The sequence below is a fragment of the Nematolebias whitei genome, chromosome 7 (genome assembly GCF_014905685.2).
Source record: "Nematolebias whitei isolate Nwh7 chromosome 7, NemWhi1, whole genome shotgun sequence".
Taxonomy (NCBI): domain Eukaryota; kingdom Metazoa; phylum Chordata; class Actinopteri; order Cyprinodontiformes; family Rivulidae; genus Nematolebias; species Nematolebias whitei.
The window spans coordinates 30,810,557-30,836,505 of record NC_056504.1 but is presented as its reverse complement, the minus strand read 5'-3'; the positions used below and the strand labels follow the sequence as shown (position 1 = coordinate 30,836,505).

The 25,949-nt window shown below is 41.0% G+C and overlaps 2 protein-coding genes across 2 annotated transcripts; both read left to right on the top strand.

Annotated features, from left to right (window-relative positions):
• The first annotated feature begins 11,703 nt into the window (after window positions 1–11,703).
• On the top strand, window positions 11,704–16,403 carry hyal2a (hyaluronidase 2a). The gene is made up of 3 exons (XM_037679373.1): window positions 11,704–12,633; window positions 13,039–13,122; window positions 15,990–16,403. Exons 1-3 carry the CDS (start codon window positions 11,704–11,706, stop codon window positions 16,383–16,385), a joined length of 1,410 nt encoding a protein of 469 aa, XP_037535301.1. The 3' UTR covers window positions 16,386–16,403.
• A 4,868-nt stretch (window positions 16,404–21,271) lies between these two features.
• On the top strand, window positions 21,272–25,555 carry hyal1 (hyaluronidase 1). Its single transcript, XM_037679804.1, has 3 exons — window positions 21,272–22,177; window positions 22,262–22,351; window positions 25,226–25,555. Exons 1-3 carry the CDS (start codon window positions 21,272–21,274, stop codon window positions 25,553–25,555), a joined length of 1,326 nt encoding a protein of 441 aa, XP_037535732.1.
• Window positions 25,556–25,949: the final 394 nt, after the last annotated feature.

Genomic DNA, 25,949 nt, shown 5'->3' with positions numbered 1-25,949 from the left:
AGATAGATAGATAGATAGATAGATAGATAGATAGATAGATAGATAGACACCTAAGCATACACATATGTACATGTACTGTATATATACTATATATACATACACATGTTAGTGGGTTGGTTTATTAAAATCATTGTTCAACCATGAACATGTCACACATTAATTAATTAATTCACATATTATCAAACAGAAAGATGATGTCACCACAACAAACCTGCCAAGAGAGAGTCGTCCACCCAAAACTCACAGACCAGGTAAGAAAAGCATTCATCAGAGAAACATCCAGGAGGCCAAACATAACCCTGATGGAGCTGAGCAGCTCTTCTGCAGAGATGGGAGGATCTGTATGAGCTGCACAGAGCTGGACCAGGAGATGTTTGTTAAAAAAATAAAATAAAGCTGGAATGTTTGGATTTTCTTCCTAAACATGTTGTAAAAGGTGCTGTGGTAAACTGAGATTAAACTCAAACTTTTAGGTGATCAAGAACAACACCTCTCATCATGCTGAAAACACCAACCCTACAGTGAAGCACGGTGGTGGCAGCATCATGCTTTGGGGATGTTTTTCATTAACAGAGAATCTGGTCAGAGTTAAAGATGGATGGAGCAAAATACTGAAAAATGCTTGAAGGGAACTTGTTGGGGCGTTGGGATGGAGTTCCACCTTCCAGCAGGACAAAGACCCTGAACACATCACTGAAGCAACATTGCAGTGATTTAAGGAGAACCAGTTAGAAGTCCTGGAACAGTCAAACCTAAAGCTCAGTCCAACAGGACACGAGCAGCACCCATCCAGCCTGAAGGAGCTGGAGCAGACTCGTCATGAAGAATGAATCAAACTTAAATAATCTAAAGTATTTTGTAGAATTGTTGCTTTTTAATAAATTTTTTTTTTCATATTGTAAGGCAACAAAATTAAGAGAATACCAATAGGGATGAAAACAGTTGCAACCCACTGTATCTGAACCACCTTAATCTAAAACTAATGTTTGGATTTAGTCAAATCATTAAGATCAAAAGCAATTATTTCAGTGAAAGTGCTGTAATCATGATTGTATGCAGAATCATCATGATTCGTTAGCGTTTGGAAGTAACAGTGGCACGGTGGGCTTCCAGTTTCCCTCCGATTGTTTTGGCTTCCTGACAGTCACTCGTTCCTGTTGATGTAACGTTCAGGGCGTATAGAAGTCAAAGGGAAGCAGAACCGTCCCTTTGTCCTTTTCCTTTCCTCCATCACCATTCACATGGGTCACTTGCGCTCTAGATTTCTCTTAACCTCCTTATAGAGAAAAAGAAGAGGAGTGAGAAACCGATGACACGGTGGGGTGAGTCAGCAAAGCTCCGAGGATAAACAGCGGAACGGACATTTGACACAGGAAAACTGCATTTTCCTCTGTCAAAGTCAACCAGTCATGTGCTCAGAGTCTTTCTGTTCCCATAAATCTGCACGGAAATGTTTTAGAGGATCACCAATTTTCAGTTTTATAAAAACAGCACTATTGTTAGTGATGACAAACCCACTTCTATCAATCTTTCACAGTCAGACACCAATTGTCTTCCAGTCAACAAAGCTCTGGTTGTTACAGCTGTCTAGTGTCCATGCATGGCGTTCTCCCGTTCTCCTCACTCCCATATCTGCTGAACTTGGCAACTGGCATGTGGCGCTCGGCTACTTCAGTGAGTCATTGCCAGTGGCTGTCATCACACTGCCTGCAGGCACCGGCGACATCTGCATACCAGATGCTTTGTGTGCCCGCTGTCTGAAGTGTGCTCCGAGCATTCGTGGAAAAAGACATTAAAATCCTTCACTGAAGTAGCAACAACTATGAAAAGGGGTCGAGTGAAACAAAAGCCAGGCCTGCATCCTACTCGTGAGAAAAACGATGATTTATTTTCAGATGTCACTTATGATTCTGATCTACAGCGGACATTCTAATGTTCCTTTCTGATGAGAATTTGCAGATTAAGGGATTGTTTTGGGCTGGTTTTAAACTTTGTTTATTCAACACTTGTACTTTATAGTCAGTTTTTTTTATAGCAAGTATTGTCAATTCTGCTGTACTACAGTTATACAAACAAATGGGTTGGTTTTGGGGTCTTTAATTTTACAAAGAAACTGTTTGTCCAACTTACATGATGAGTACAAATTTAGATGAAGGAAAACATAATGTAAATGTTTTTTTTTAAAAGTTTCGTATACTTTTGGGATCAATTTGCACACAGACAAGTTTTAATGCAGAAAATCACTTTTGAAACTTTCTACAAATTTGAAAACTGATGCATATAAATACTTTTGTTCTTGGGGGGAAAATATACAAGAGCGAGGTGCTCAGCATATTGGTGATAGATTTTTTTTTGTCTTAATAATAATAATAATAATAATAATAAAAACAAAAATGCAGTAAATACTTATGCAGAATTTCTTCAACATGTGTATGCAAGCTTTAGGTGATTCTTGCCAAATGGTAAAAGTTTTTAACTTGCAAAAGAACCACATTCGTTTATATGCAATGAAAGTTCACCACATCCCAGTGAGATGCTGTGGAGCACATGTTCAGCAGTCTTGATCTTTTTTTTCTTCTATGTTTGATTTTGAACTTTAATTGTCTGTGGTGAGGTGAAAGGCTTTGGAAACCCATAAATATCATTTCCAAACGGTGTGTCGCAATGAGTTCAATCTGTCAAACTTATTACAATTTTCGTTTCATAATGGTGCAGCTTTTATCTGGCCTTCTTGCTGAAAAGTGGGTAGAAAATATATACTGTACATTTTTAATCAAAACATATAAATATAAATGTTGAAAGAGTTTAACTTTTCTGCTACCAGTCAATTCTGAACAAATTATAGATGGTTTGTCAGAAAGAAAAAAAAGGTGCTACAGTGCTATGCATTATTTTAAACCACCCTTAATTATTATTATTATTATGGTATTATTATTTGTGCTTTAATTAGGGAACTATATGTTCTAGTAATCTTTTAAAGTGGTCTTGATCAGTACTACTCCAGATTTCTTAAAGGTTTTTCAGTGGGTTTCTTCAAGTTTTTGAAGTTTTTTCCCCCTTTTATTTTCCATCTGACAGCATATGATGCAGTGTGTGCTTAAAAAATAGAAATGTGGACACCTGGAAGATAAAAGAGAAAGTATCAGGACAAAAAACCTATGAACAGCAGATCAATGGTATCTAAAAAAAAGCATGTCTTTAAGAAATAGAAATAAATCTGGCAAAGACTTGACACAAGGTGTGAGAAAAACTTTGTCCTTCAGTTGATCTACTACGGTATGTCCAGTTTTCAGTTCTTTGATAATGACCTTGCTGGTACTAAAATACACTTTCAGAATCAGAATCAGAATTAGTTTATTATTGCCATGTCAATGAACGAGGTTCACAAACTAGGAATTTGCTTCGACATAAAGGTGCGAATAGTAATAAAGTAAAATAAAGTAAAAATGTAAACATAACATAAAACATGTGTACACCCATACAATAGTCATAAAAATAGAGATACTCATCATTTACTGTTCTATGTTTTTATGCCTAAATTATACTGGTCAAAATGTAGTGACGAACAACAACTGAAAAACAAAAATAATCTGGACACATAATGAGTAAAAATTATGCACAAGTAAAAAACAAACAAAAAAAAAAAAAAACACAATTAACTTTAAAGATCTTCATAATACTTTCTGGTATTTAGAGACATGTACCTGGTACTTATAATGGAGCAACATATAACTCACTGGGTAACACTCAGGGTATTTACTGGATAACAAACAAGATACTTGTTAGATAACATATTAGGTATTTACCTGGTAACATACAAGGGTACCCATTAAGTAACATTGAGTACTTATTGGGTAACAAACAGGGTACTTATTATCAGTGGTGGGCACAGCTAACCAAAAAGTTAGCTTTACTAACCCATGTTACACTAACAAAAAAATTAGATTAGCTAACGCTACACAGTTAAAACAAATAGTGAAAGCAAACATTAAACCGATAACCACATAAACAATTATCACTCAGTCTGTGTTACAAATCTTTGTCGCCTTCCAGTTGAAGCTGCTGCCATTGACCAATCGCATCTTGTCACATGTGCACGTAGTAAGCCAATAACGTGCCTAGCAGACTCTTTGAGAAATGCTCACAACAGACAGGAACAAGCTTGTGAATTTTGTTAGTTGGCTTAAAGTTGGCAAAACCTAATTTAGTGGAAGCTAACACTGCTAACAATTTAAGTGAGCAAAAATGCTAATCCATTGAACAAAAAATCAGTTCTGCTATTAGCTGTTAGCAGATTAACAGAACAATCAAAGTCGAGGAGGGAAAAATGTCAAGAGACAGAAGAAGAGTAAAGTCAAGAATGTAGGACTAAGGGTGGCAACTCTAAATGTGGAAAAAGACAGGCAAAGGTAGAGAGCTGGCTGGCATGTTGCAGAGATGGAAGGAAGATGTTTTATACATTTGAGTGTTTTACCGTGGTGTGGATAGAAAGAGAAATGGAATAGGGGTGATCCTAAAGGAGGAGTTAGCAAAGAATGTAGTAGAGGTAAAAAGAGTGTCAGATAGGGTGATGTATCTGAAGGTAGAAGTAGAAGGTCTAATAATGTCAGTGGTTAAGCTCCACAGATTGGATGTGATGTAGAAGAGAAAGATACATTTTGAAAGGATCTGGATGAAGTGAGAGAAAATCCAGGGAGGAGAGTAGTGATCAAAGAAAACGTGAATGGACATGTTAGTGAAGGGAACAGAAGGGATGAGGAAGTGATGGGTAGGTTTGGTGTTAAGGAAAGAAACCAGGAAGGACAGATGGTGGTGGATTTTGTCAAGAGAATGGAAATGGCTAGAGTCAACATATATTTCCAAAAGAGGGAGGAACAAATAGTGATCTATAAGAGTGGAGGAAGGAGTATGCAGGTAAATACATTCTGTGTAGAAGAGGAAACCTAAAGGAGATTGGGACTGTAAGGCTGTGACAGAGGAAAGCATGGCAAGTCAGTACCAGTGTGTAGAATGACTGTTGTTGTGAAGAAGAGAAAAAGCGTAAAATCAGAGAAGGGAACTAAATGGTGGAAGCTGAGGAAAGAAAAATGCTGTGAAGAGTTCAGAGAGGAGCTGTTAAAGGCTCTGGGTGGTAAGAAAGAGTTTCCAGATGACTGGACTACTACAGCAACAGTAATTAGAGAGATGGGTAGGAAGGTACTTGGTGTGTCATCTAGACATAGAATAGATCAGGACCATTCAACTGGCGGCCTGCGGGCCATTTCCAGTTCGCGGGTGACTTCAATCCGGCCCACTTCATAAAAAAATAAAATAAAATAATTCTTTTTTTTTGGCTCTGGGTTTGGGTTCTGTTTATTGCATTTATGATTCAATGCAATAACATAAACAAATTTAAAAGGTAACAGATCATTGTAAAACTTGGTTTATTTACATAATGACCTTAATCACTGGATGTCTGGCCCCCGAGCTGCTGGCTTTCAGAAACTGTGGCCCACTGAGCAGTTTTATTGAATAGCTGTGGAATAGATGATAAGGAAATCTGGTGGTAGAATAGTAAAGTGCAGGAAGCTATTCAGAGGAAGAGGTTTACCAAGAAGAAATATGACAGTGAGAGGAGTGAAGTGAGTAGATAGGAATATAAGGAGATGCAATGTAGAGCAAAAAGGGTATTAGCAAAGGCAAAGTGCAAAGCAGAAGGCGAATGAAGAGTTGTATGGGAAGCTGGACACTAAAGAGGGTAAGAAAGACTTGTACCGATTATAGTGGATGTGCAACAGGTTAGGCTTGTGAAAGATAGGAATTGTAATTTTCTAACAAGTGAGGAGACCATGACAGAAAGATGGAAGGAGTATTTTGAGGAGTTAATGAATGAAGAGAACGAAAGGGAAAAAAAATAATAGAGGTCATAGAAGCTATGGACCAGAAACTGGGGAAAGATTAGTGAGGGTGAAGTTCAGAAAGCTCTCAAAAGAATGAAGAAAGGGGAGGTAGTAGAACCTGACGACATACCAGTGGTGGTTTGGAAATGTCTAAAAAAAGATTGCAGTGAGGTTTTTGACTCAATATTCAATGGCATATTCAAAGATGAGAAAATGCCCAAGGAATAGAGGAGAAGTGCACTGGTGCCCATTTTTAAGACCAAGGGTGATCTACAGAGTTGTAGCATCTACAAGGGAATTAAGTTGATGAGCCACATGATGAAGATCTTGGAGAGAGTTGTGGAAGCTAGACTTAGATGAGAGGTGACTATTTATGAGCAGAAGTATGGCTTCATGTTGAAAAAAAGCACCACAGATGCCATCTTTGCTTTGATGATGCTGATGAAGAAATACAGAGAGGGTCAGAAACAACTTCATTGTGCATTTCTGGATTTAGAGAAAGCATATGACAGGGTGCCAAGAGAGGTGGTGTGGTATTGCATGAGGAAATCTGGAGTGGCAGAGAAGTATTTTAGACTAGTACAGTCAGGACATGCATGAGGACAAAAGGACAGTGGTGAGATGTGTTGTAGGAGTGACAGATAGCTTCAAGGTGGAGGTGGATATCAAGAATCGGCTCTGAGCCAGGGCTTAATTTGAGCTGGATCCTGCCGGAACAGAATCGGGGAACTCTCTTATTTTGACAGGGTGCTTCCAGTAACTGTTTGCTAGGTGTTTGCTGGGATCTGGCAACTCTCGGGCTTACTAATAATAAAGTTATGAACAAATATGACTGCCTTGAATGAATAAAATGTATACTGGATATGTAAATTGAAAATAATTACATAAACACAAATTTTAAGCACAACAGCTTACGATCTGCAACTTCAAATGAAGTATTGCTGCATCTACCCTTAAAGAAATCTCCACCCCTAAAAGAGTGAAGTGCTGATCAAGCAGTTGCACGCAGGCAGTAGCCCACAGGCATAAGCAGGATAGGCGCCTGGAGGTTTCACACGTGGAGTCAGAAAACAACAAGCAGGAACAAGTGTGTGTGTGGGCGGGGGAGTTACAGAAGCGAAGCGTTTACAAATGTAGGAACACATAGATGTTTATGAACCCATTAAAATACACCAAAATGCAGGAAATCACATCTGCTTTATTTAAAAAAATTTCAGGTGGAGGACCCCCAGACACCCCACCCCTGCTGGCGGCCCACCTGCTATCTGCATTCCAGTATCAATTGGTTTACAAAGTAAGCCCTGCTCTGATCTCCTTGTTTGCTTTGGTGATGGACCGACTAACAGATGAGTTCAGACAGGAATTCCCATGGACTATGTTTGCATATGACATTGTGATCTGTGGTGAGAACAGGGAACAGGTGGAAGAGAACTTAAAGAGGTCGAGGTATGCACTTGAAAGAAGAGGAATGAAAGTCAGCCGCAATAAGACAGAGTACATGTGTGTGGATGAGAGGGAGGCAGGTAGAAAAAGAAGGCTACACGGAGCAGAGATCACAAAAGTGCAGGACATAAAATACTTTGGAGTCAACTGTCCAGGAAAATGGGGAATGTGGTAAAGAGGTGAAAAAGAGTCCGGTCAAGATGGAGTGGATGGAAATAAGTTTCAAGAGTGATTTGCGACAAAAGAGTGGCCGAAAAGGTCAAAGGAAAAGTTTACAAGACAGTGGTGAGACCAGCTATGTTGTATGGTCTGACAGTGGCATTGACAAAAACACAGGAAAAAGAACTGGAAGTAGCAGAAATGAAGATGTTGATGTTCTCTTTAGATGTGGCAAGGATGGATAAGATTAAGAATGAGCTCATCAGAGGTTGAACAACTGGGCGATAAAGTTAGAGGCCAGACTGAGATGGTTTGGACATGCCCAGAGGAGGGACTGTGGGTATATTGGTAGAAATATGTTAGAAATACAGCTGCCAGGAAAAAGACAAAGAGGAGGGCCAAAGAGGAGCTGTATGGATACAGTTAGAAAGGAAATGGAGGTAGTTGGAGTGAGGACAGAGGATGCAGAGGACAGAGTGAGATGGAGAAGGCTGACTCGTTGTGGCAACCCCTGAAGAGGGAAATGCTGAAAGAAGAAGGATTAGCGGAACTGTTCCCACCACTGCTTATTATGTAACATTCAGAGTACTTATCGGGTAAAAAACAGGGTAAAAATTATTAGGTAACATTCAGAGTATTTCGGGTAACAAGCAGGATACTTATTAGCAGTGGTGGGCACAGAAAACCAAAAAGTTAGATTTGCTAACCCATGTTCTGCTAGCTAAAAAAATTTAGCTTAGCTAATGCTAAAGATGTAAAAAACAAAAGCATATATAGCGGAAGCTAACGCTATAACAATAACCGCTTAAACTATCATTCAGTCTGTGGCACATGTCTTTGTCACCTTACAACTGAAGCTAGAATTTTGTTAGCTGATTTAAAGTTGGCGAAACCTAATTTAGTTGAAGCTAATATCGCTAACAGTTTCCAAAGTTAGCGAAAACGCTAATCTGTAAAAATAAAAAAAATAGTTTTGCAATTAGCGGATTAGCAGAACAGTGCCCACCACTGTTTATTAGGTAGCATTAGAGAATTTAAAGAGTAACAAACAAGTTACTTATGTACACTGTATGTGAGTGTCTGTACATGTGTTACCAAGTATTTCCTGATGCATGCTCAATAATCCAGGTAGAAAAATCTAAAAAAGTTAAATCTGGTCCTCTGGACATTCAACAAAACAAAACAAAGTAAAACAACAAAAAAATGTAGAAACGTTTCGTCTTTCATCCGAAAGACTTCCTCAGTCTGAGGTGCTGTATTCAGCTCAGTCTCTTAAATAGCACCGTCTCAGAGTGGATTAACCAGTTTTGCTGCTGACAACCAAAACCAGCTGATCACATGCTCAAGAAGGACCATCGACCTAACAATGGATCATTAGCACACTGATGGCTGTTTACTATTCACAGGGGGTTGAGTGATACTAGCAATCACAGCATTGTAAGAGGGGGACAATTGAACACGTAGGCCTCCACCCCTGTTTAACGATGGACAATTTCTTTTCACAAAGATGGCCTCCTTTACTCCTCTCTCAAACCATCGTTCTTCTCTGTCCAGGATGTGAACATCTTCATCCCTGAAAGAGTGACCGCTGGCCTGGAGATGAGTGTAGACCGTAAAATCCTGGCCTGATGATGTTGATCTTCTGTGCTGGGCCATCCTTTTGGCCAGTGGCTGTTTAGTTTCCCCGATGTAAGACTGATCACAGCCCTCCTGACACTGAACAGCATACACAACATTACTCTGTTTGTGCCGGGGGACTGGATCTTTGGGATGAACCAGTCTTTGCCGTAATGTATTTTGGGGTTTAAAAGCCACTGGGACATTATGTTTAGAAAATAAATGTCTCAGTTTCTCTGATACTCCCTCAACATATGGAATGACCACTGGTCTGGGTTCCTCCTTTTCACCTGTTGGCTGACTGGAGTCCTGTTTGGGTTTCTTCTTTGCTTTCAGGAAGTCCCAGTTAGGATATCCACATTGCTCTAGAGTCTAGAGCCTGTCTTGTGTGGGATTTCTCCTTCTGCCTGGCTCCTGAGCTAGTGGGGACGCTGTCTGCTCTGTGATACAGAGTCCTGATGACTCCTAACTTGTGCTCGAAAAGGTGATGGGAGTCAAACTGCAAATACTGGTCTGTGTGGGTGGGTTTGCGGTACACCTCAGTTTGCAAATGTCCTCTATCAGAGACTGAGACCTCACAGTCCAAGAAAGCCAACTTGCCATTTTTTACATCTTCTCGTGTGAACTTGATGTATTTATCCACAGAGTTGATGTGGTCAGTAAAATGTTGGACTCCCTGAGATTTAGTTTTAATCCAAGTGTCGTCAACATACCTGAACCAATGACTTGGTGGTGTCCCTGAAAAGGACGCCAAGGCTCTTTTTTCTACCTCCTCCATGTACAGGTTGGCAACAATAGGAGAAACTGGAGACCCCATAGCACACCCATGTTTCTGCCTATAATATTGCTCCCCATATGTGAAGTAGGTTGACTGCAGGCACAGTTTCAAGAGTTGACACAGTTGTTCTGTGGAAAGCGTGGTCCTGCTGCTCAGAGTGGTGTCCGATTTTAATCTAAAACTGACCACCTCTACTGCATCATCAACAGGAATGCACGTAAAGAGTGATGTGACTCTTGTGTGACTGGCCACTGGCCAAAAGGATGGCCCAGCACAGAAGAGCAACAACATCAGGCCAGGACTCTGCGGTCTACACTCATCTCCAGGCCAGCGGTCACTCTTTCAGGGATGAAGATGTTCACATCCTGGACAGAGAGGAATGATGGTTTGAGAGAGGAGTAAAGGAGGCCATCTTTGTGAAAAGAAATCGTCCATCATTAAACAGGGGTGGAGGCCAACGTGTTCAATTGTCCCCCTCTTACAATGCTGTGATTGCTAGTATCACTCAACCCTCTGTGAATAGTAAACAGCCATCAGTGTGCTAATGATCCATTGTTAGGATGATGGTCCTTCTTGAGCATGCGATCAGCTGGTTTTGGTTGTCAGCAGAAAAGCTGGTTGATCCACTCTGAGAAGGTGCTATTTATAAGACTGAGCTGAATACAGCACCTCAGACTGAAGAAGTCTCTCGGATGAAAGACAAAACGTTTCTACATTTTTTTGTTGTTTTAATTTTTACACACTGATTTTTTTACAGTGTGGTTTGCGGGCCAAACCCCATTTGTAAAATAATAAGTTATCACTCCGCCTTTTTCTGTTTTAACAATGTGCATCTGGCTGTGCAAGACAAACTGTCCCACTGTGATCTTCTGTAGATCTTGACATTGTCCTGGTGTTGCTGCTTCCTCTCTGTGCCGTTGAACTTCTTGGACCGACTCATTCCGAGCTGAACAGGGATACGACGAGTCACTTTTTTTTTTTTAAGTAAGCATCATCAGTTAAAACTACGCGTCAGTCATTTGTTTTGTGAACTTCATGAGCACAGGAAACAGGTTTTCTTGAATGCCTTTGACGTGCTGACAGAGTTTTTAGGATGTCCGGTTCGTTTCCTCGGTCTTCACCCCCCTTTTTTCCAGCACAAATGGAACATCCTGAAAGCAGCTTGGCATTTCTGACTGAACCAGGGACAATTGAAAGCGTCGCGGGGGGTAAGTTCACTTCTCCCCTCTGTGGCGACCGTGGGAAGTCCGGGACACACTTCCACAAACTTTAATAAGTTTATTTCACCACAGTTTTCTTACACACAGGAGTTATTTGTTCAGAAGAAACGCGCCCAAAGTTTCTGCTATTTTATTTTATTTTTTTGTTTGTTTTGGGAATGCTTCCTCAGTCTGCTGGGAAAGGTAAGTTCTTCCATCATAGATGAGACCAAACTAAGCTTCTGCTTATAAATTTGATAGTTTATGATTTAAATTAAGTAACAAATTGTAAGTGAATCCTTGTCAGAACTTTTAAATCAGTTAATGTTAAAGCCATAAGGGTGAGAGGATAAAACTATGAGAGGATGCATAAGCACTAAACCAGTTATGTTATTAAGAGATTTTTTATAAGGTTCAAAAATAGGAAAAAGGGAGAAAATCAAGTTTTTTTTTGTTGTTGTTTTCACCTAACTAAAGTTGCTTTTGCTAAATAAAGTTTAATGTCTCCAGAAGATGTTATCAGACAGACTGTGTGTATGATAAATTATTATGAATTATGCTAAATTTTAGTCCTGTTTTTGGTTTGTAGAGCAGAGAGGGACAGTCTTTTCTGTCTACATCTGAAGACATGTTGTATTGGACCCTGTCTGACTGGAGAGTCCTGCTCCTGATCGGTCTGCTATGGGATGGCCTCTGCGTCTTGGGAGTGAAACCCACGAGATGGCCTCTGTACTCCCAAAAGCCTTTGCTTCTGGCGTGGAATGTCCCCACTCAGGAATGTGGCCCATGGCATGGGGTGTCCTTACAGCTGGACCAGTTCCAGATCATCGCCACTCCAAATGAGGGCTTTGTCAGACAGAATCTGACCATGTTCTACAAGGATCGTTTGGGATTTTATCCCTACTTTGAGTCAGATGAAACTCAGATACATGGGGGGCTCCCTCAGAAGGCCAGTCTCTCGCAGCACCTGGAGAAAATGCAGCAAAGTGTGGAGAAATATATTCCTGACCGACAGGTGGTGGGTTTAGCGGTTATTGACTGGGAGGAGTGGCGTCCCATCTGGATACGCAACTGGGGCAAGAAGTCCATTTATCGCAGACATTCTGTTGAGCTGGTGCGCCAGAAAAACCCAACTTGGACTGAAGAACAGCTGACGAAAGTGGCCCAGCAGGAGTACGAGATGTCTGCCAAGAAGTTCATGCTGGACACACTGAGACACGCCAAGCACCTGAGACCCAACCAGCTGTGGGGGTTTTACCTGTTCCCTGACTGCTACAACCACAACTACCTGCACTCTCTGGTGAGCTACACGGGTCGGTGTCCTGATCCGGAGGAGGCCCGGAACGAGCAGCTGAAATGGCTGTGGAATGAAAGCACAGCCCTCTTCCCATCCATCTACATGGGCATCGTGCTGCGTTCTTCAGCCTCCGGACGTCAGTTTGTGCGGAACCGCGTGAAGGAAGGGATGCGTTTGGCCTCATCAGTCGATGGGCCGGCACGTCCTGTCTTTGTCTACACCCGACCCACCTACACCGGCTCCCTGGAACAGCTGACAGAGGTGACGCTCTGCCTTTTGTTAAGACATACCAGATGATAAATTTTCACTCTTTTGTTTGAAACTATTAGTTTAATTTTGTCTAAATGTGTTTCATTTCTCAACCGCTTGATTCACAATTAAGGTGCGGCTTGTCTCCTTATCAGTGCATGCTGTGTGGAGCTGTAGCTGCTTAGTACCGTAGTTCTTATCGACAGCCACAGTCCCTTCCTGTTCTGGATGCTGTCAGACTCTCTAACCACCACCTTTCATTTATGTGGAGGGCAGGATGGGTGTTGGTTAAGTTGAAAAATCTGGCTAACGACCAGCTCGGAAACAGAGCTCCACTTCACATGCAGTATTTCATGAACAGTTGACCCCGTTTCACAGTTTAATAACTGTATGTTTTCCTTTCTTCTTCTCTTCCAGACTGATCTCGTCTCCACCATCGGGGAGAGCGTTGCTCTGGGAGCAGCTGGAATTATCATGTGGGGAGATGCAGCGTATAATAAAGTAAGCAGCCAAACTCATCACTCACATTCATCCCACGCGGTTTGCTTTTTCACCACAGACATAATCCGTTCGGCGTTCTGACACTTGCAGGTCACATGTAAAGTCATTTGACACTCAGAGCTCCGACTGAGTTGGTGACTAGACTGGAATAAGTTGATCTTCAGTTACACAGAAGATCTGAAGAGCATTTAGGTTGAAAAGCTTTTCACAATCCCCCTTTTTTTGTCAGCTAAAGGCTAATTTAATGGAATGTATAAACTTAAAAAAAAAAAGAAGCTAAAGTGATTCTTTGAAGTGCGTGGTGATGAGGTTCTCTGCAGAATCTTGCAGATTTTCTGCGTTTTTTGTAGCGTAGTCCCTCGTTTACTGCGGGAGCTCGGTTCTGAACCCGCCCGTAGTAAGTGAAATTCCACAAAGTAGCGATGTTAAATTTATTTTAGTATTTATATATATTTTAAGGCTTTAGAAACACTTCCTACACTCTTGCAATGTTCTTAAATCTATGTCATTTTAATAACATGCATACGTTTATGTACTGCACAGTAGCTATTGCAAAATTTGATACCAGCCTTGGTCCGGTTCTGGTTCTGGTCGGGTTCTGATCGGCTCTCTGCAGCCATTAAGCACCAAGACACTTTTAGAGGGAGCCGGATCTTCTGAGAGCCAGCACAAAACCACACAATGTTCCCCATAGTCCAAATAATCCAGAGAAATCCAGATGAAAAAGTCTGGGTGAGCTCCAGAGAAGACACAGGACCTCAGAAAAACGCTCCCTGCTCGAGAGGCTCCCTGGGCTGGCAAACAGCGCTCGCATGGACCGATGAGGCTGGAAGTGTAGTTCTGGTCCAGTTCTGATCGGCTCTCTGCTGCTGTTGAGCACCAAGACACTTTTGGAGAGAGCCGGACCTTCAGAGAGCCAGCACAAAGTCCAAATAATCCAGAGGAATCCGATGTTAAAAGTCCAGGTGAGCTCCGGACAAGACACTGGTCCTCCAAGCAACGCCTCCCCACTGCAGAGGCTCCCTGGGCCAACAAGCAGCACTCAGATTGACCGATGAGGCTGGAAGTAGTTCTGGTCCAGTTCTGATCGGGTTCTGATCGGCTCTCTGAAGCCATCGAGCCCCAAAGTCACTTTGAATAAGGACCAAACGTTTTAGTCATGTTCGGATTGGATCAAAACTTTCCTTCCATTTTGGCATAAAGCACTGTTGAATTCTGGGGAGTGCACTGTTGCCTTATGGGTAATGAAATTCTTTTGGACTGGCAATACAGTGTAGAATTATTGAAAGAAAACTACAAAATGGCGGCGGCTGTCGTAATTATTATTATTTTTGTAATTAACTTTTTCCCGACCACGTGAGTACAGTGATATTACTGTACAGTCCACAGTCACGTGTCTTGTACAATATTATTTTTTTGGTTCATTATTATGGACTGTACGTCCACAAACTGCGATAGAGCGAGTCCACAGAAGTCGAACCGCAAAGTAGTGAGGGACTGCTATGGGGCCGAGATGGGGTAGAGGCAGGGCAGCTGACTCAGGACCTGGAAATCCCAGGTTCGATCCCCAGTCGTTGCACACCATGTGGTGTCTCTGAGCAGCACACCTCATCCCCAACTGCTCCGCAGGCACCTTCAATAGCTGCCCACTGCACCACCTGGGGGTGGATGGGTTAAATGCAGAGAGCCAATTCCACCATTGTATAAGAACATACAATGATGACAACACATTATTATTATTACTTGTACCCAGTTTCTTCTTAAGGTGCTGTGTTCTTGACGTTTTTTTTGGCTGTAAGATATGAGGCTCTTACAAAACTTAATAAGGCCTCACCCTGCTCCGCTCGCTGTCTGTTTACACATCTGTGCTCACTTAGCAGAACTGGAGCTTTTATGGAAAATCCAACAAAGATTCACTTTGTCAAGATTCACCGCTTTGTTCTTCAAGTGGTGTCTCACTTCCTGAATGATCACATTCAGAGCATCTCCATCAAGTATTAATCTTGACTCAATAAATTGGCTGTCAACAGTTTTTTCACGACAACATTTTCTAGACCAAACCAACCATTTGCTGCAGTTTGAAGAGATGCATCTGTGAATGGGAGAGCATTTCTTATCTTTCCTTTGACGTCGGACTACGGAAATACACAATGAAAAAAGGTGCTCTGTGCGATTTCTTTATTTCTTGTTTTTATATTTAAACAGACTGACACCATCTTTATGCAATGCTTGATCAATCTAATATGACTAGTCTAATATTTAGGGAAAATTTTCCTTTTTTACGGCTTGGTTATTGCCGTATTTCAATAGCCCCCCAAAATAATTTTTTTAAAACTTATTATTGTTTTTTATTGGATTTAATTAACAAAAATTAACTTTTTTATTTTAAACAAATGAATGCATTGAGGTTTCTTTTTTTTATCTTCTGCATTTAGAACAAAGGTACAATGTAAAAAAAATAAAAGGCTTCAAACGAAGTCATTGTCGAATGTCAAGTCAATCCAAAGGACTGAAGAAGTCCTTTGGATGAAGGACGAAACATCTCAGCAAAAAAAGAAACCGTCCAGATGACCTGGATTATTGAGCATAAACTCTGGTGCTTCAAATGAAGCTTCTTTTCTCTTATTTACTGGACATGTGCTCTTTGTTTACAGCAAATACATTTAAAATGATAAAAGTTTCACTTTGAGAACACAGTTGCTGCACATATATATCCTATAGTGGCAGACGTGCTCTTTACAACAAAAGTAATTGAATAAAAACTTGTCAATAATAGCATAAACCCAACTGGAGAAGTGCGAGTGATGTCTTTGACGTCAAATCTCTCCAAAATATAAAATAGGTTGTTTTCTTTATTTCTGTTTCAGACCACCTGCGCCGACCTGGATGTTTATCTTCGGGGCACGCTGAGTCAGTACCTCCTCAACGTCTCCACGGCAGCAGAGCTGTGCAGCCAGACCTTGTGCGGTTCGCACGGCCGTTGTCTGCGCAAAGACCCAGACAGTGACGTTTACCTCCACCTCAACCCCCTCACCCACAGCTTTAAGAGGCAAAACGGCAGGCTGGCAGTGACGGGTGAGCTCGGAGAGGAAGACGAGGTGCGTTTTCAGACAGACTTTCAGTGCCAGTGCTTCAGCGGCTTTCTGGGGGCGGTCTGCGACGAGAAAGACCCTCTGCACCAAAGAGGGACGGCGACTCGAGCCGAGACAGCTCTGCAGCGTGTTCTCTTACCGATCAGCTTTGTGCTCCTTTTTTACACATAACTGCAAAACAATTCAAGCACAACAAGAGAGGAATTTGTATCTTTGTGGAAAATGTGTTATTTTTACAAAATATAAATGACAAAAAGTGAAACTTGATCTTCGTTTATAACTTTTTAAACAACAGAGAGCTCGCTGGAAATCTGTCTGTTTACATTTCCCTCTCAGTCACCGTTTCTCAAGGAGTCAAATTTCCCTATATTTTTGTAAAGCAGATCCTTCTGTAGCAAATGTGTTTAATAAATTCATTTATTAACGTTGTTGCTGTGTGGTGAAAGTGGAAACAATGCACTTAAATCAGCACAATATATTTGAAGTGCCTGATTTTATTTTATTTTTTTTAACTTTTTAACCTTCAACGTGATGATTTTTATGGAGACAACTGCAGTATTTCTATTTATTTGAATGTATTTTTGTACGTCCGTATTGGTGTGTTTGAACCATGACTACTACGTTTCAACTGAATCACCAGATTTGTTTTGTTCGGATCAAACGGCTTCCTGTTTCAACGCATATTTCACCTCAAAAGCACAGTGTAAAAAGCCACTTTATGTGTGTGAAGCGTTTATTTATTCACATGCAGACACATGCTGTTTTTATATATGATTTTAGTCTCAGTAAATAAACTTTAGTCTTTCTGTGCTTGTGTGGCTTAATTTAATTTAATTTTTTTTGTAAGAGTCTGAGGTATCAGTAATGTCGAAACTGAATTTTGGTATATTATTGGTATGTTTTTGTTGCTTCCAGTCAATAAAAGTTCTGTTTCAGAGGAAAACGTCAGTGACTCACTCCTAATTTGGAAGCCAAAGGCTGCTGTTCTGATGGAAGCGTACAGCAGCTTCTTACCCCTTCCCCATGAAATTACAGGGTGCAGTTATTCAAGTTATTTTTACTACTATAATGAGTTGAGCAAAGCTTGAGCATAAATTTGGACATGGAGGAGTTCATTATGGCTTCTCTTGATTGGCACTTGGAGGAGAACTCTGTGGCCCCTTCGAGTGTCCTCAGAAAACTTTATAAGTTGTGTTTGCATGTTTATACTGAAGGGTCTGCACCATTTGCATATAGAGGTGGTCCGAGCAGGTGGAGCCCACATGGCTGATGAAAACATGAGGTTGTTTTGATGCCAACATATGTGTGAGAATTGTGTTCCCTTGTGTTTGTCTTGGCACCACGGTGGCACAACTGGTAGAGCTGCTGCCTCTCAGTGAGCAGGTCCCTGGTTCAAATCCCGGTCCGGGGGCCTTTCTGGGTGGAGTTTGCATGTTCTCTCCGTGCATGCGTGGGTTTTCTCCGGGTACTCCGGTTTCCTCCCACAGACCAAAAACATGCATGTTAGGCTGATTGGTAACTCTAAATTGTCCCTAGGTGTGAGTGAGAGAGTGAATGGTTGTTTGTCTCTAAGTGGCCCTGTGATTGACTTGCGACCCATCCAGGGTGTACACCGCCCCTCGCACAGTGATTGCTGGACATGGGCACCGGCAAACCCCATGACCCAAAATGGATGAAGTGGGTAAAGATAATGGATGGATGGATGGATGGTAAAGATAATGGATGGATGGATGGATGGATGGATGGTAAAGATAATGGATGGATGGATGGTAAAGATAATGGATGGATGGATGGATGGATGTGTTTGTCTCCCCCTTGTGGTGTGTCCCAGCTTCTGCACGCCTCAGTGTTTTCTCCCTCATGTAATCAGTTCCTCCTCTGCCACCTGTTGTATCGCCCAGGTGCTTGTGTTTATCCCCTTGTTAACGTCAGTATAGAAGTCTGTGCGTGTCCTTGTCTGGTCATTGTATCCTATTTGCGTCCAGCGCCATAGATATATATTACTTCAAATATATTGTGTGGGTGTGTAAAAATGTTCTGAAAACTGGCTCTCGTGACAATACAATCGCCTACAGATAAAAAAGTTTGCTTTGTGGAGCCTTTGAAGTTCAGTCTAGTTGTGGAAACGACAACTACAAAAAAAAGTTTTAGTATTTAGTAAACCTAAATCGCCTTTTTACACACATCTGTTCAAAACGTTTAATTTAAACTTAAGTTTTACTGATAAAATGCAGGTTTTCATGAAAATTTCAAAAGTTTTTCTCTTTATAATAAGAAATTCTCTCACCCACCTGGAGCAGAAGGACTCCTATGTCCGTATGCTCTTTGTGGACTTCACGTCTGCCTTCAACACCATGATCCCCAAACCCTTATGGACAAACTATCCACACTAGGACTAAGCCACTCCATTTGCAACTGGGTCCTAGACTTCTTAACAAACAGACTGCAGTCAGTGAGGATCTACAACTTCTCCTCCACCATAAAACCCTCAGCACTGGCTCTCCTCAGGGATGTGTGCTGAGCCCTCTCCTATTCACTCTGCTCACATACGATTGTGCAGCTACCCAGGCAGGAGATGGAACACCTGGAGAGCTGGTGCAAAGAGAATAACCTTCACATCAATGTGAAGAAGACAAAAGGGATGATTGTAAACTTCAGAAGGAACAAACACACCTACACCCCCCTGAAAATAAAAGGATCTGCAGTGGAAGTGGTCTCCAGCTACAAGTACTTGGGTGTGCACATGAATGACAACCTCAGCTGGAGCAACAACACCACCAGCCTGACCAAGAAAGCTCATCAGAAACTCTACTTCCTCAGACGGCTGAGACAAGCTGGTCTGGGAAGCTCAGTCCTCACCTCCTTCTACAGGTGTGCAGTGGAGAGCATCCTGTGCTCCAGCATTAACGTTTGGCATGGAGGCTGCACAGCTGCAGAAAAAAAAGCTTTGCAGAGAGTGGTGAAGGCTGCACAGAAGACTGTTGGAGTCAGTCTCCCCACCATCACAAACATTTACACCTCCAGATGCAGGAAGAGGGCCAACTGCATCATGAAGGATCCCACTCACCCAGCACATAGACTTTTTGCCCCACTCCCCTCAGGAAGGAGGTTAAGGAGCATTAAGTGTAGAACCACTAGACTAAGGAACAGTTTCTACCCTGAGACTGTTAGATTCATGAATATCTAACCAGAATAATCACTGTGAAAAAAATTACATCATGTTGCTGCTGATCTGTTTCATATTGATGTGTTCATACGTGCTCATCTGCTCACGCAGACTCATGTTCGTGCTACTGTTTGGCATAATGTTTTTTTATGCTACTAGTGCTTAGTGTATATTTAGTTAACATTTTTCTTAGTTCATGTCTTAGATCTTATTGCTGTTTTTTTTTTTTTTTTTTACATTTTATTGTTGGATGTAACTGGGACCCTGTGTACATTATTTCGTTCCACCACATGTACCACATGGGGTACGTATGACAAATAAAGAAACTTGAATCCTTGAATTTTGGGGCCTGGATGGAGATTCTCCGAGGGTCAAAAGGCCCTCGGGCCATATGTTGTCCACGTCTGATCCAATCTAAAGACGGCTGTTTATGGGCACCAACCATAAAAAAAAGTTCAAGGCGACACCTCTGCCTGCTGGAAGAAACATTTCCCCCTCCATTTCAGAAATAAACTCCTCTCCTCATTTCTAGCCGAGTCATGTGCCGGTAGACTGTTAAGGAGTAGACCCAATAAGAAAGACCAGATTATCAACACAGACTTTTCTGTAATCTAGTGTTTTAACTGGCCCTGTAACTTTAAGGCTGACTCTCACAGTTTGCATGTTACTTCTCATTTGTTGGTGGAAATCTGCTCAGCTCAGATTGGTTCACATTTTTTCCTTTTCACTTCCTTTTTCCTTCCCTTTTTCAGTCACATGACAAGACTTGGTTTCTTGAACAGACTGTTCAAAATCCCTCTCCAGCTGTTAACCAGGTAAATCTGTGTGTTTTAGTGTGAGGTGGTGCTTTCTGGATTATCTGTTGTGTTAATTTTTACACAAAACATGAAGTTATTGCTTGTTTGTAGTTCAGTTCCACACATTTTTGTAGTTATAGGAAGTTGTTTGTGTTTGTTTGGTTGTTTATAACCTGTGTATGTTGTTCTGCATTGATGATACTTTTCCAGATGTGTAAACTGCCTATTTCAGGCACTAATGCACCCCCATATCATCAGAGAGGCAGTATTTTGAACTGATGGTCCCTCTCCTCTTTCGGATGACAGATGTAGTGTCAGTGGTTTCCAAAGATATTTTCACAGTTCTGTTTCTCTGACGGCAGAACACTTTTCACTTTGCTTCAGTCCATTTAAAATAAATAAACTTTGGCTCAGAGAAGACGGCAGCATTTCTGAACGGTGTTTATGCGGTTCTGCTTTGCATGATTGATGAAATTCTTCCACTGTTGCAATTTTTCGCAGACCGGTGGACCCCTGCCCAGCTTTACTTCTGAGAGACTCATTGTTTTAAAATGCTCTTTTTATTCCCAGTCCTCTGAGTTATGATAGCTCGGAGGTCAGTGCTGCGGTCTTATAATACTGAGGTTGCAAGTTCGAGCCCAGGTTGCGTCAGGAAGGGTTTCCGGTGGGAAACAATTGCCAAACTTCTCATGTGAGTTTCTTCACTGCCACTGAGGGGAGCAGCCAAAAGAAAAACAGCATACCCAGTCTTCTTACTGGCCTGTTGTCATCTAACCTAATTAGTTGCAAAAATGCTTATCGTGCTGTTTCTTATTTGTGCTACTTTTACAACCTTTTGTTGCTCTGTCTCAACTATTTAGTGGTTGGTGTCTTCAAATCCAAAATTATTATTTTTTCCCTAAAAAAAAATGGTACAAATTTGTTTCAGCATTTAATATGTTTACAGTTCACTGGGAATAAAATATGGGTTTTTGAGATTTGTAAATGATTGCATTCTGTTTGTATTTTCTTAAACATCCCAACCACAGAATTGGGGTTTCAAAACAAAACCCAAATAAAAACCATTTTGTGATGACTTGTTCCTCTTTGCAGACATGTGGTCTTTTCATCCTGAGACGCTGATGTTCTTCCATCTGACTGGCCTCATTACTGGGCAGCATGCTACATCAACATTCTCAGTTTTTCCTTTCCTCACCGTGTGGAATGCCCCCACTGAGATCTGCCTCTCAAAGTATGGCGTGGACCTTGACTTGGGGATGTTCAGCATCATCCAGAACCAGAACCAAACCTTTATGGGTGACAACGTCACTATCTTTTATGCTGAAAAGCTCGGTCTGTATCCGAGGTACTCTGACAAGCGGGTGGCTGTTAACGGAGGGGTTCCACAGAACGGCAGTCTTGACGAACACCTCAGAGCAGCATCTGAAAATATCACCGCCTTTATGCCTAAAAGAGACTTCCAGGGCCTAGCTGTTGTGGACTGGGAGAGTTGGAGACCCGTGTGGGAGAGAAACTGGGACAGTAAACAGGTGTACTGGGAAGGTTCACGAGCGCTGGTGAAGTCCAAGCATCCCGACTGGAGTCCTGCTCAGGTAGAAACCGCTGCACGGAAAGAGTTCAAGCAATCTGGGAGAAAATTCATGGAGGAAACTTTAAAACTGGGGCAGAAGATGAGGCCAAGTGGTTTGTGGGGTTTTTACGGTTTCCCCAACTGCTACAACTATTACAGCAGCAAAATAACAAATTACACGGGGGAGTGTCCAGCTGTGGAGCTGAAGAGGAACGATGAGCTGCTGTGGTTGTGGAACGTCTCCTCCGCTCTGTATCCTGACGTCTACCTCAGCCTGGAGCTCCGAGGCCTCGGCAGAGAAGTGCTCCTCTACGTTCATCACCGCATCCTGGAGGCCATGAGGGCCTCGGCTCAGGTGAGCCCAGCGGAGCTGCCCGTCTTCCCCTACGCTCGCGTCGTCTACACCTACTCACTGGATTTCCTCACACAGGCGAGTAGCAGGTTTCTGCTCTGAAACACCCCGTCGTCATAATCTGATGTGCACATTCGACTCTGAAGTTTTGTTTACCTGCAGGAGCATCTGGTTTACACGATCGGAGAGAGTGCTGCTGTGGGATCTGCAGGGGTGGTGCTTTGGGGGGACAACACTTTCTCTAAATCTAAGGTACAACACATGCAGTACGCCTTTAACATCATATTTACTCTGTGGAGTGCTGTAATATGGATAACCTCTCACAGAGAACATGAAAAAGGAAATGAGCAGGGGTGCCACCAGAAGGGGGCTTTGGGGGGCAATTGGTCTCAAGCTTTTGTTTGGTGTGCATTTTTAATTTCCTCTAGCTATTTTTTATTAGTATAACCTTTGTATACATGAAAACATTTCAGTTTTAACAATCAGAAAACTGAAGTCATTGTGTTTAGCCCTGTGGCTCTGCTGCTGTTCCTGTTAACCTTGACTCTCTTGAGCCATATCTTAAGTCAAGTCAGTTTTATTGTCATTCTCATCACATGTGGTACATGAGGTGGAACAAAATTATGTACCCAGGGTCCCAGTTACACCCAACAAAATATAAAGTGTAACAAGAAACAATATATAAGGATCTAAGATAAACACATATGCTAACAAATGTCCTAATTAAGACTTAAGCAGTCTGTTACAAACCTTGGGATGATTTTAGACTCTGACTTTAAGTTTAATAAACAGATTAACTCTGTTCTACAGAAAAGCTTCTTCCAGTTAAGGCAGATAGCTAAACTTGTCTGTGTTGACCAGATCTGATCTGGAAAAAAATAGTCCATGCATTTGTTACAACCCGTCTAGACCGTAATACACATTATGTTGGGGTCAGTCAGGTGTCCCTCTCACGTCTCCAGCTCATCCAAAATGCTGCAGCTCAGCTATTAACAGGAACTGGTAGGTTTGAGCTCATTTCACCAGTTTTGTCCTCCCTTCACTGGCTCCCTGTGTGTGTCAGAATAGATTTTAAAATTCTCCTGTTGACCTTTAAGTGCATTAATGGTCGTGCACCCTCATACCTCTCTGATCTACTTCAACCTTATGTTCCTTCTCGGCTGCTGAGATCATCAGATCAGCTGCTTTTGGTTGTACCAAAAACTGGTCTGAAGTTCAGAGATCTGCCTTTTTCAGTCATGGACCCTAAACTCTGGAACAATCTGCCCCTCAACATTAGACAGACCACTTCACTTCCTGCTTTTAAATCTCTCCTAAAAACACACCTGTTCACCGATGTTTAACACACTATGATTTGATTTAATATTTCATTGTTTTTCCACTCTGGGAGTGAGCTGAGCTGTTTGTGGGATTCAGTTTAGTTTGGTGGGCTCCTGACTGAAGAAGTCCTTTGGATGAAGGATGAAACGTCTCATCAACAAAAGAAACCATCCAGATGACCTGACTGAACATAGTTGGATTTATATCTGGATTAATGAGCATGAACTTTGGTGTTGTTTTGTGTTTTATATGTTTTTCTTTTGATGCTTTTAATAATTTTTATTTTTTTTTCTTTGAATTTCTGCCATTGATTTTTATGGTTAAACACTTTGGTAACAACTGTTTTCTTAAATGTGCTTTATAAATAAATTTGATTTGACTTGACTTAAAACATATTTTTTTTACAAATTAGTAGAAAAAAGTATAAATTCAAAAGTAAAAAAAAAAAAAACTTTGTAAACTTTTTGTAACTTCCCATGAAAGCCTGTTTTTGCAAACACTCATAAAAAGCAACTTTTCTGACATGTTCATTGTTCAGCAAGTAATCTGTTTCAGGCAGGCGCTGTCATATGACTATAAAGTTTTTAGATGACAAAACGTGTTCAGGTTAAAAATAATCCAGAGTTTTTAAAATCCAAATGAGAGTTGAACCTTATAGTCTTGAAAACTGCTCATAATTTATGCATTTAATGATTAAAAAAAAAATATATATATTTTTTATTTCTAATCGGTAGTGCTAATTTTTTGTAAACTTTATGCGATTATCTCTGATTCTCATCAGTGTGAAACTAAATTTATATCAGGAGTCTGAAATAAAAATAGATGAAACTATGAATGCTGTTTCAGAAAGAGTTGTACAGTTGTTGTAAATTTTGATTTAGGCTTTAATCGGAGCATAAACTGATCTGCACATGGCTGACTGATTTGTTTTCTGTTCATTGATGTTCTGTAATTTTTCGCTCTATGAGTGGTTTTTTTTTTTGTTTCTTTCAGCTTGAAACACGCTTGATGCAAATCAATGGATAAACAAGCTCATTGTCAAATTACAGTCTCTCTGCACACAACGCAACAAATCACATAGAAAAAATGTAGGCTGAAGCTAAAACTCACCAGCTCAGGTTTCAAATGTCAGAAAATTCACAAACAACAAATCTGTCAAAGGCTTCACGTTTCATTTTTTTTTTTTTTTTCCATTTACCCTTTATTTATGCAGGTAGTCTCATTGAGCCACGAGAACTCATTTTCAAGAGAGACCTGTTTAGGAGCAGATGGTGGGGGTTAAGGGCCTTGCTCAGGGGCCCAGAGTGGGACCAATGAGGGTGGAGGGAGGTGTGGGTTTACATTTAGCACTTATCATTCAATTTTTGCACATTATAACCCATAATTAATTTAGATTTTTAATCTTTTAAAACACTTACAGTGATCTAATAGGTCATAACTCATTATTCCATCACTTGGCCTCAAAAACTGAAATCACTTCTCAATTTACGTCCGATAAGTCGATAAATTCAAGTTTTCTTTGTGTAATTCAAACAAAACTTGAGTAGAACTAGAAGGTTTATCACCGTACACAAATTTTATAGCTCAGAGGATTTAGCAGTTTTTAATGAACAATGGTTTAATCATGTCAAAAATACAATATCATCCCATTTGTGAGACAATGTGCAGATTCGTTTGTTTGATCACATGACTTCAGTTGATTTTACATAACGTTCCTTCAATTATTATTATTATTATTATTATTATTATTATTATTATTATTATTATTTCTTTTTAAACTCATTCTGTTTCATTTTTATCTTCCAGGCTTCATGTCAGGCAGTAAAATCCTACATCGATGAGACTTTAGGTCCATATCTGGTCAATGTGACGTCAGCTGCTGTCCTCTGCAGCCACACCCTGTGTTCCTCTCAGGGACGGTGCCAGAGGAAGGACCTACAGTCCAGGTCCTACCTCCACCTCGACCCCGCTGAGTGGAAGGTGGTGTCTGAGGAGAAAGCAGGAGGAAGGAGAAACTATAAGGTTATTGCACAGACGGGCACGCACAAGGTTCGGCTCATAAAGTCTGCGTTTCGGTGCATGTGTTATCCTGGGTGGGGCGGTGAGGACTGCTCCAAGTCAACTGAGACATCTTAAAATATATATTCATATATGTTTTCTAAACAGCTATGTTTTTCATTCATCAAGTCATTTTGTAGTTTTCTTGAGCTTTGATGTTGTTTTTAAATGCCCATGTTTTTAATATGAAAATATTAAATCGTTTTACATCTATGAGAGATGAACATTATCTTGTAGTCATCTGCAAATGAGAATTTAAGCTCTTTTTTTCTTGTGCTGACATAAAACGAAAAAAAAAAGAAGCTCTCCTGTTTAATTAAACTGCTCATTGATTTAGGAAACCACATGACATGTGAACATTTGTCATAACGATAAAAAAAGCCACATTTTTAACCACATTGTGTGTCAAATTTGCAGAAGTTAAAAAAAGAGGAACATTGTGGAATTTCCCTTCTGAGATACATCAAATGCA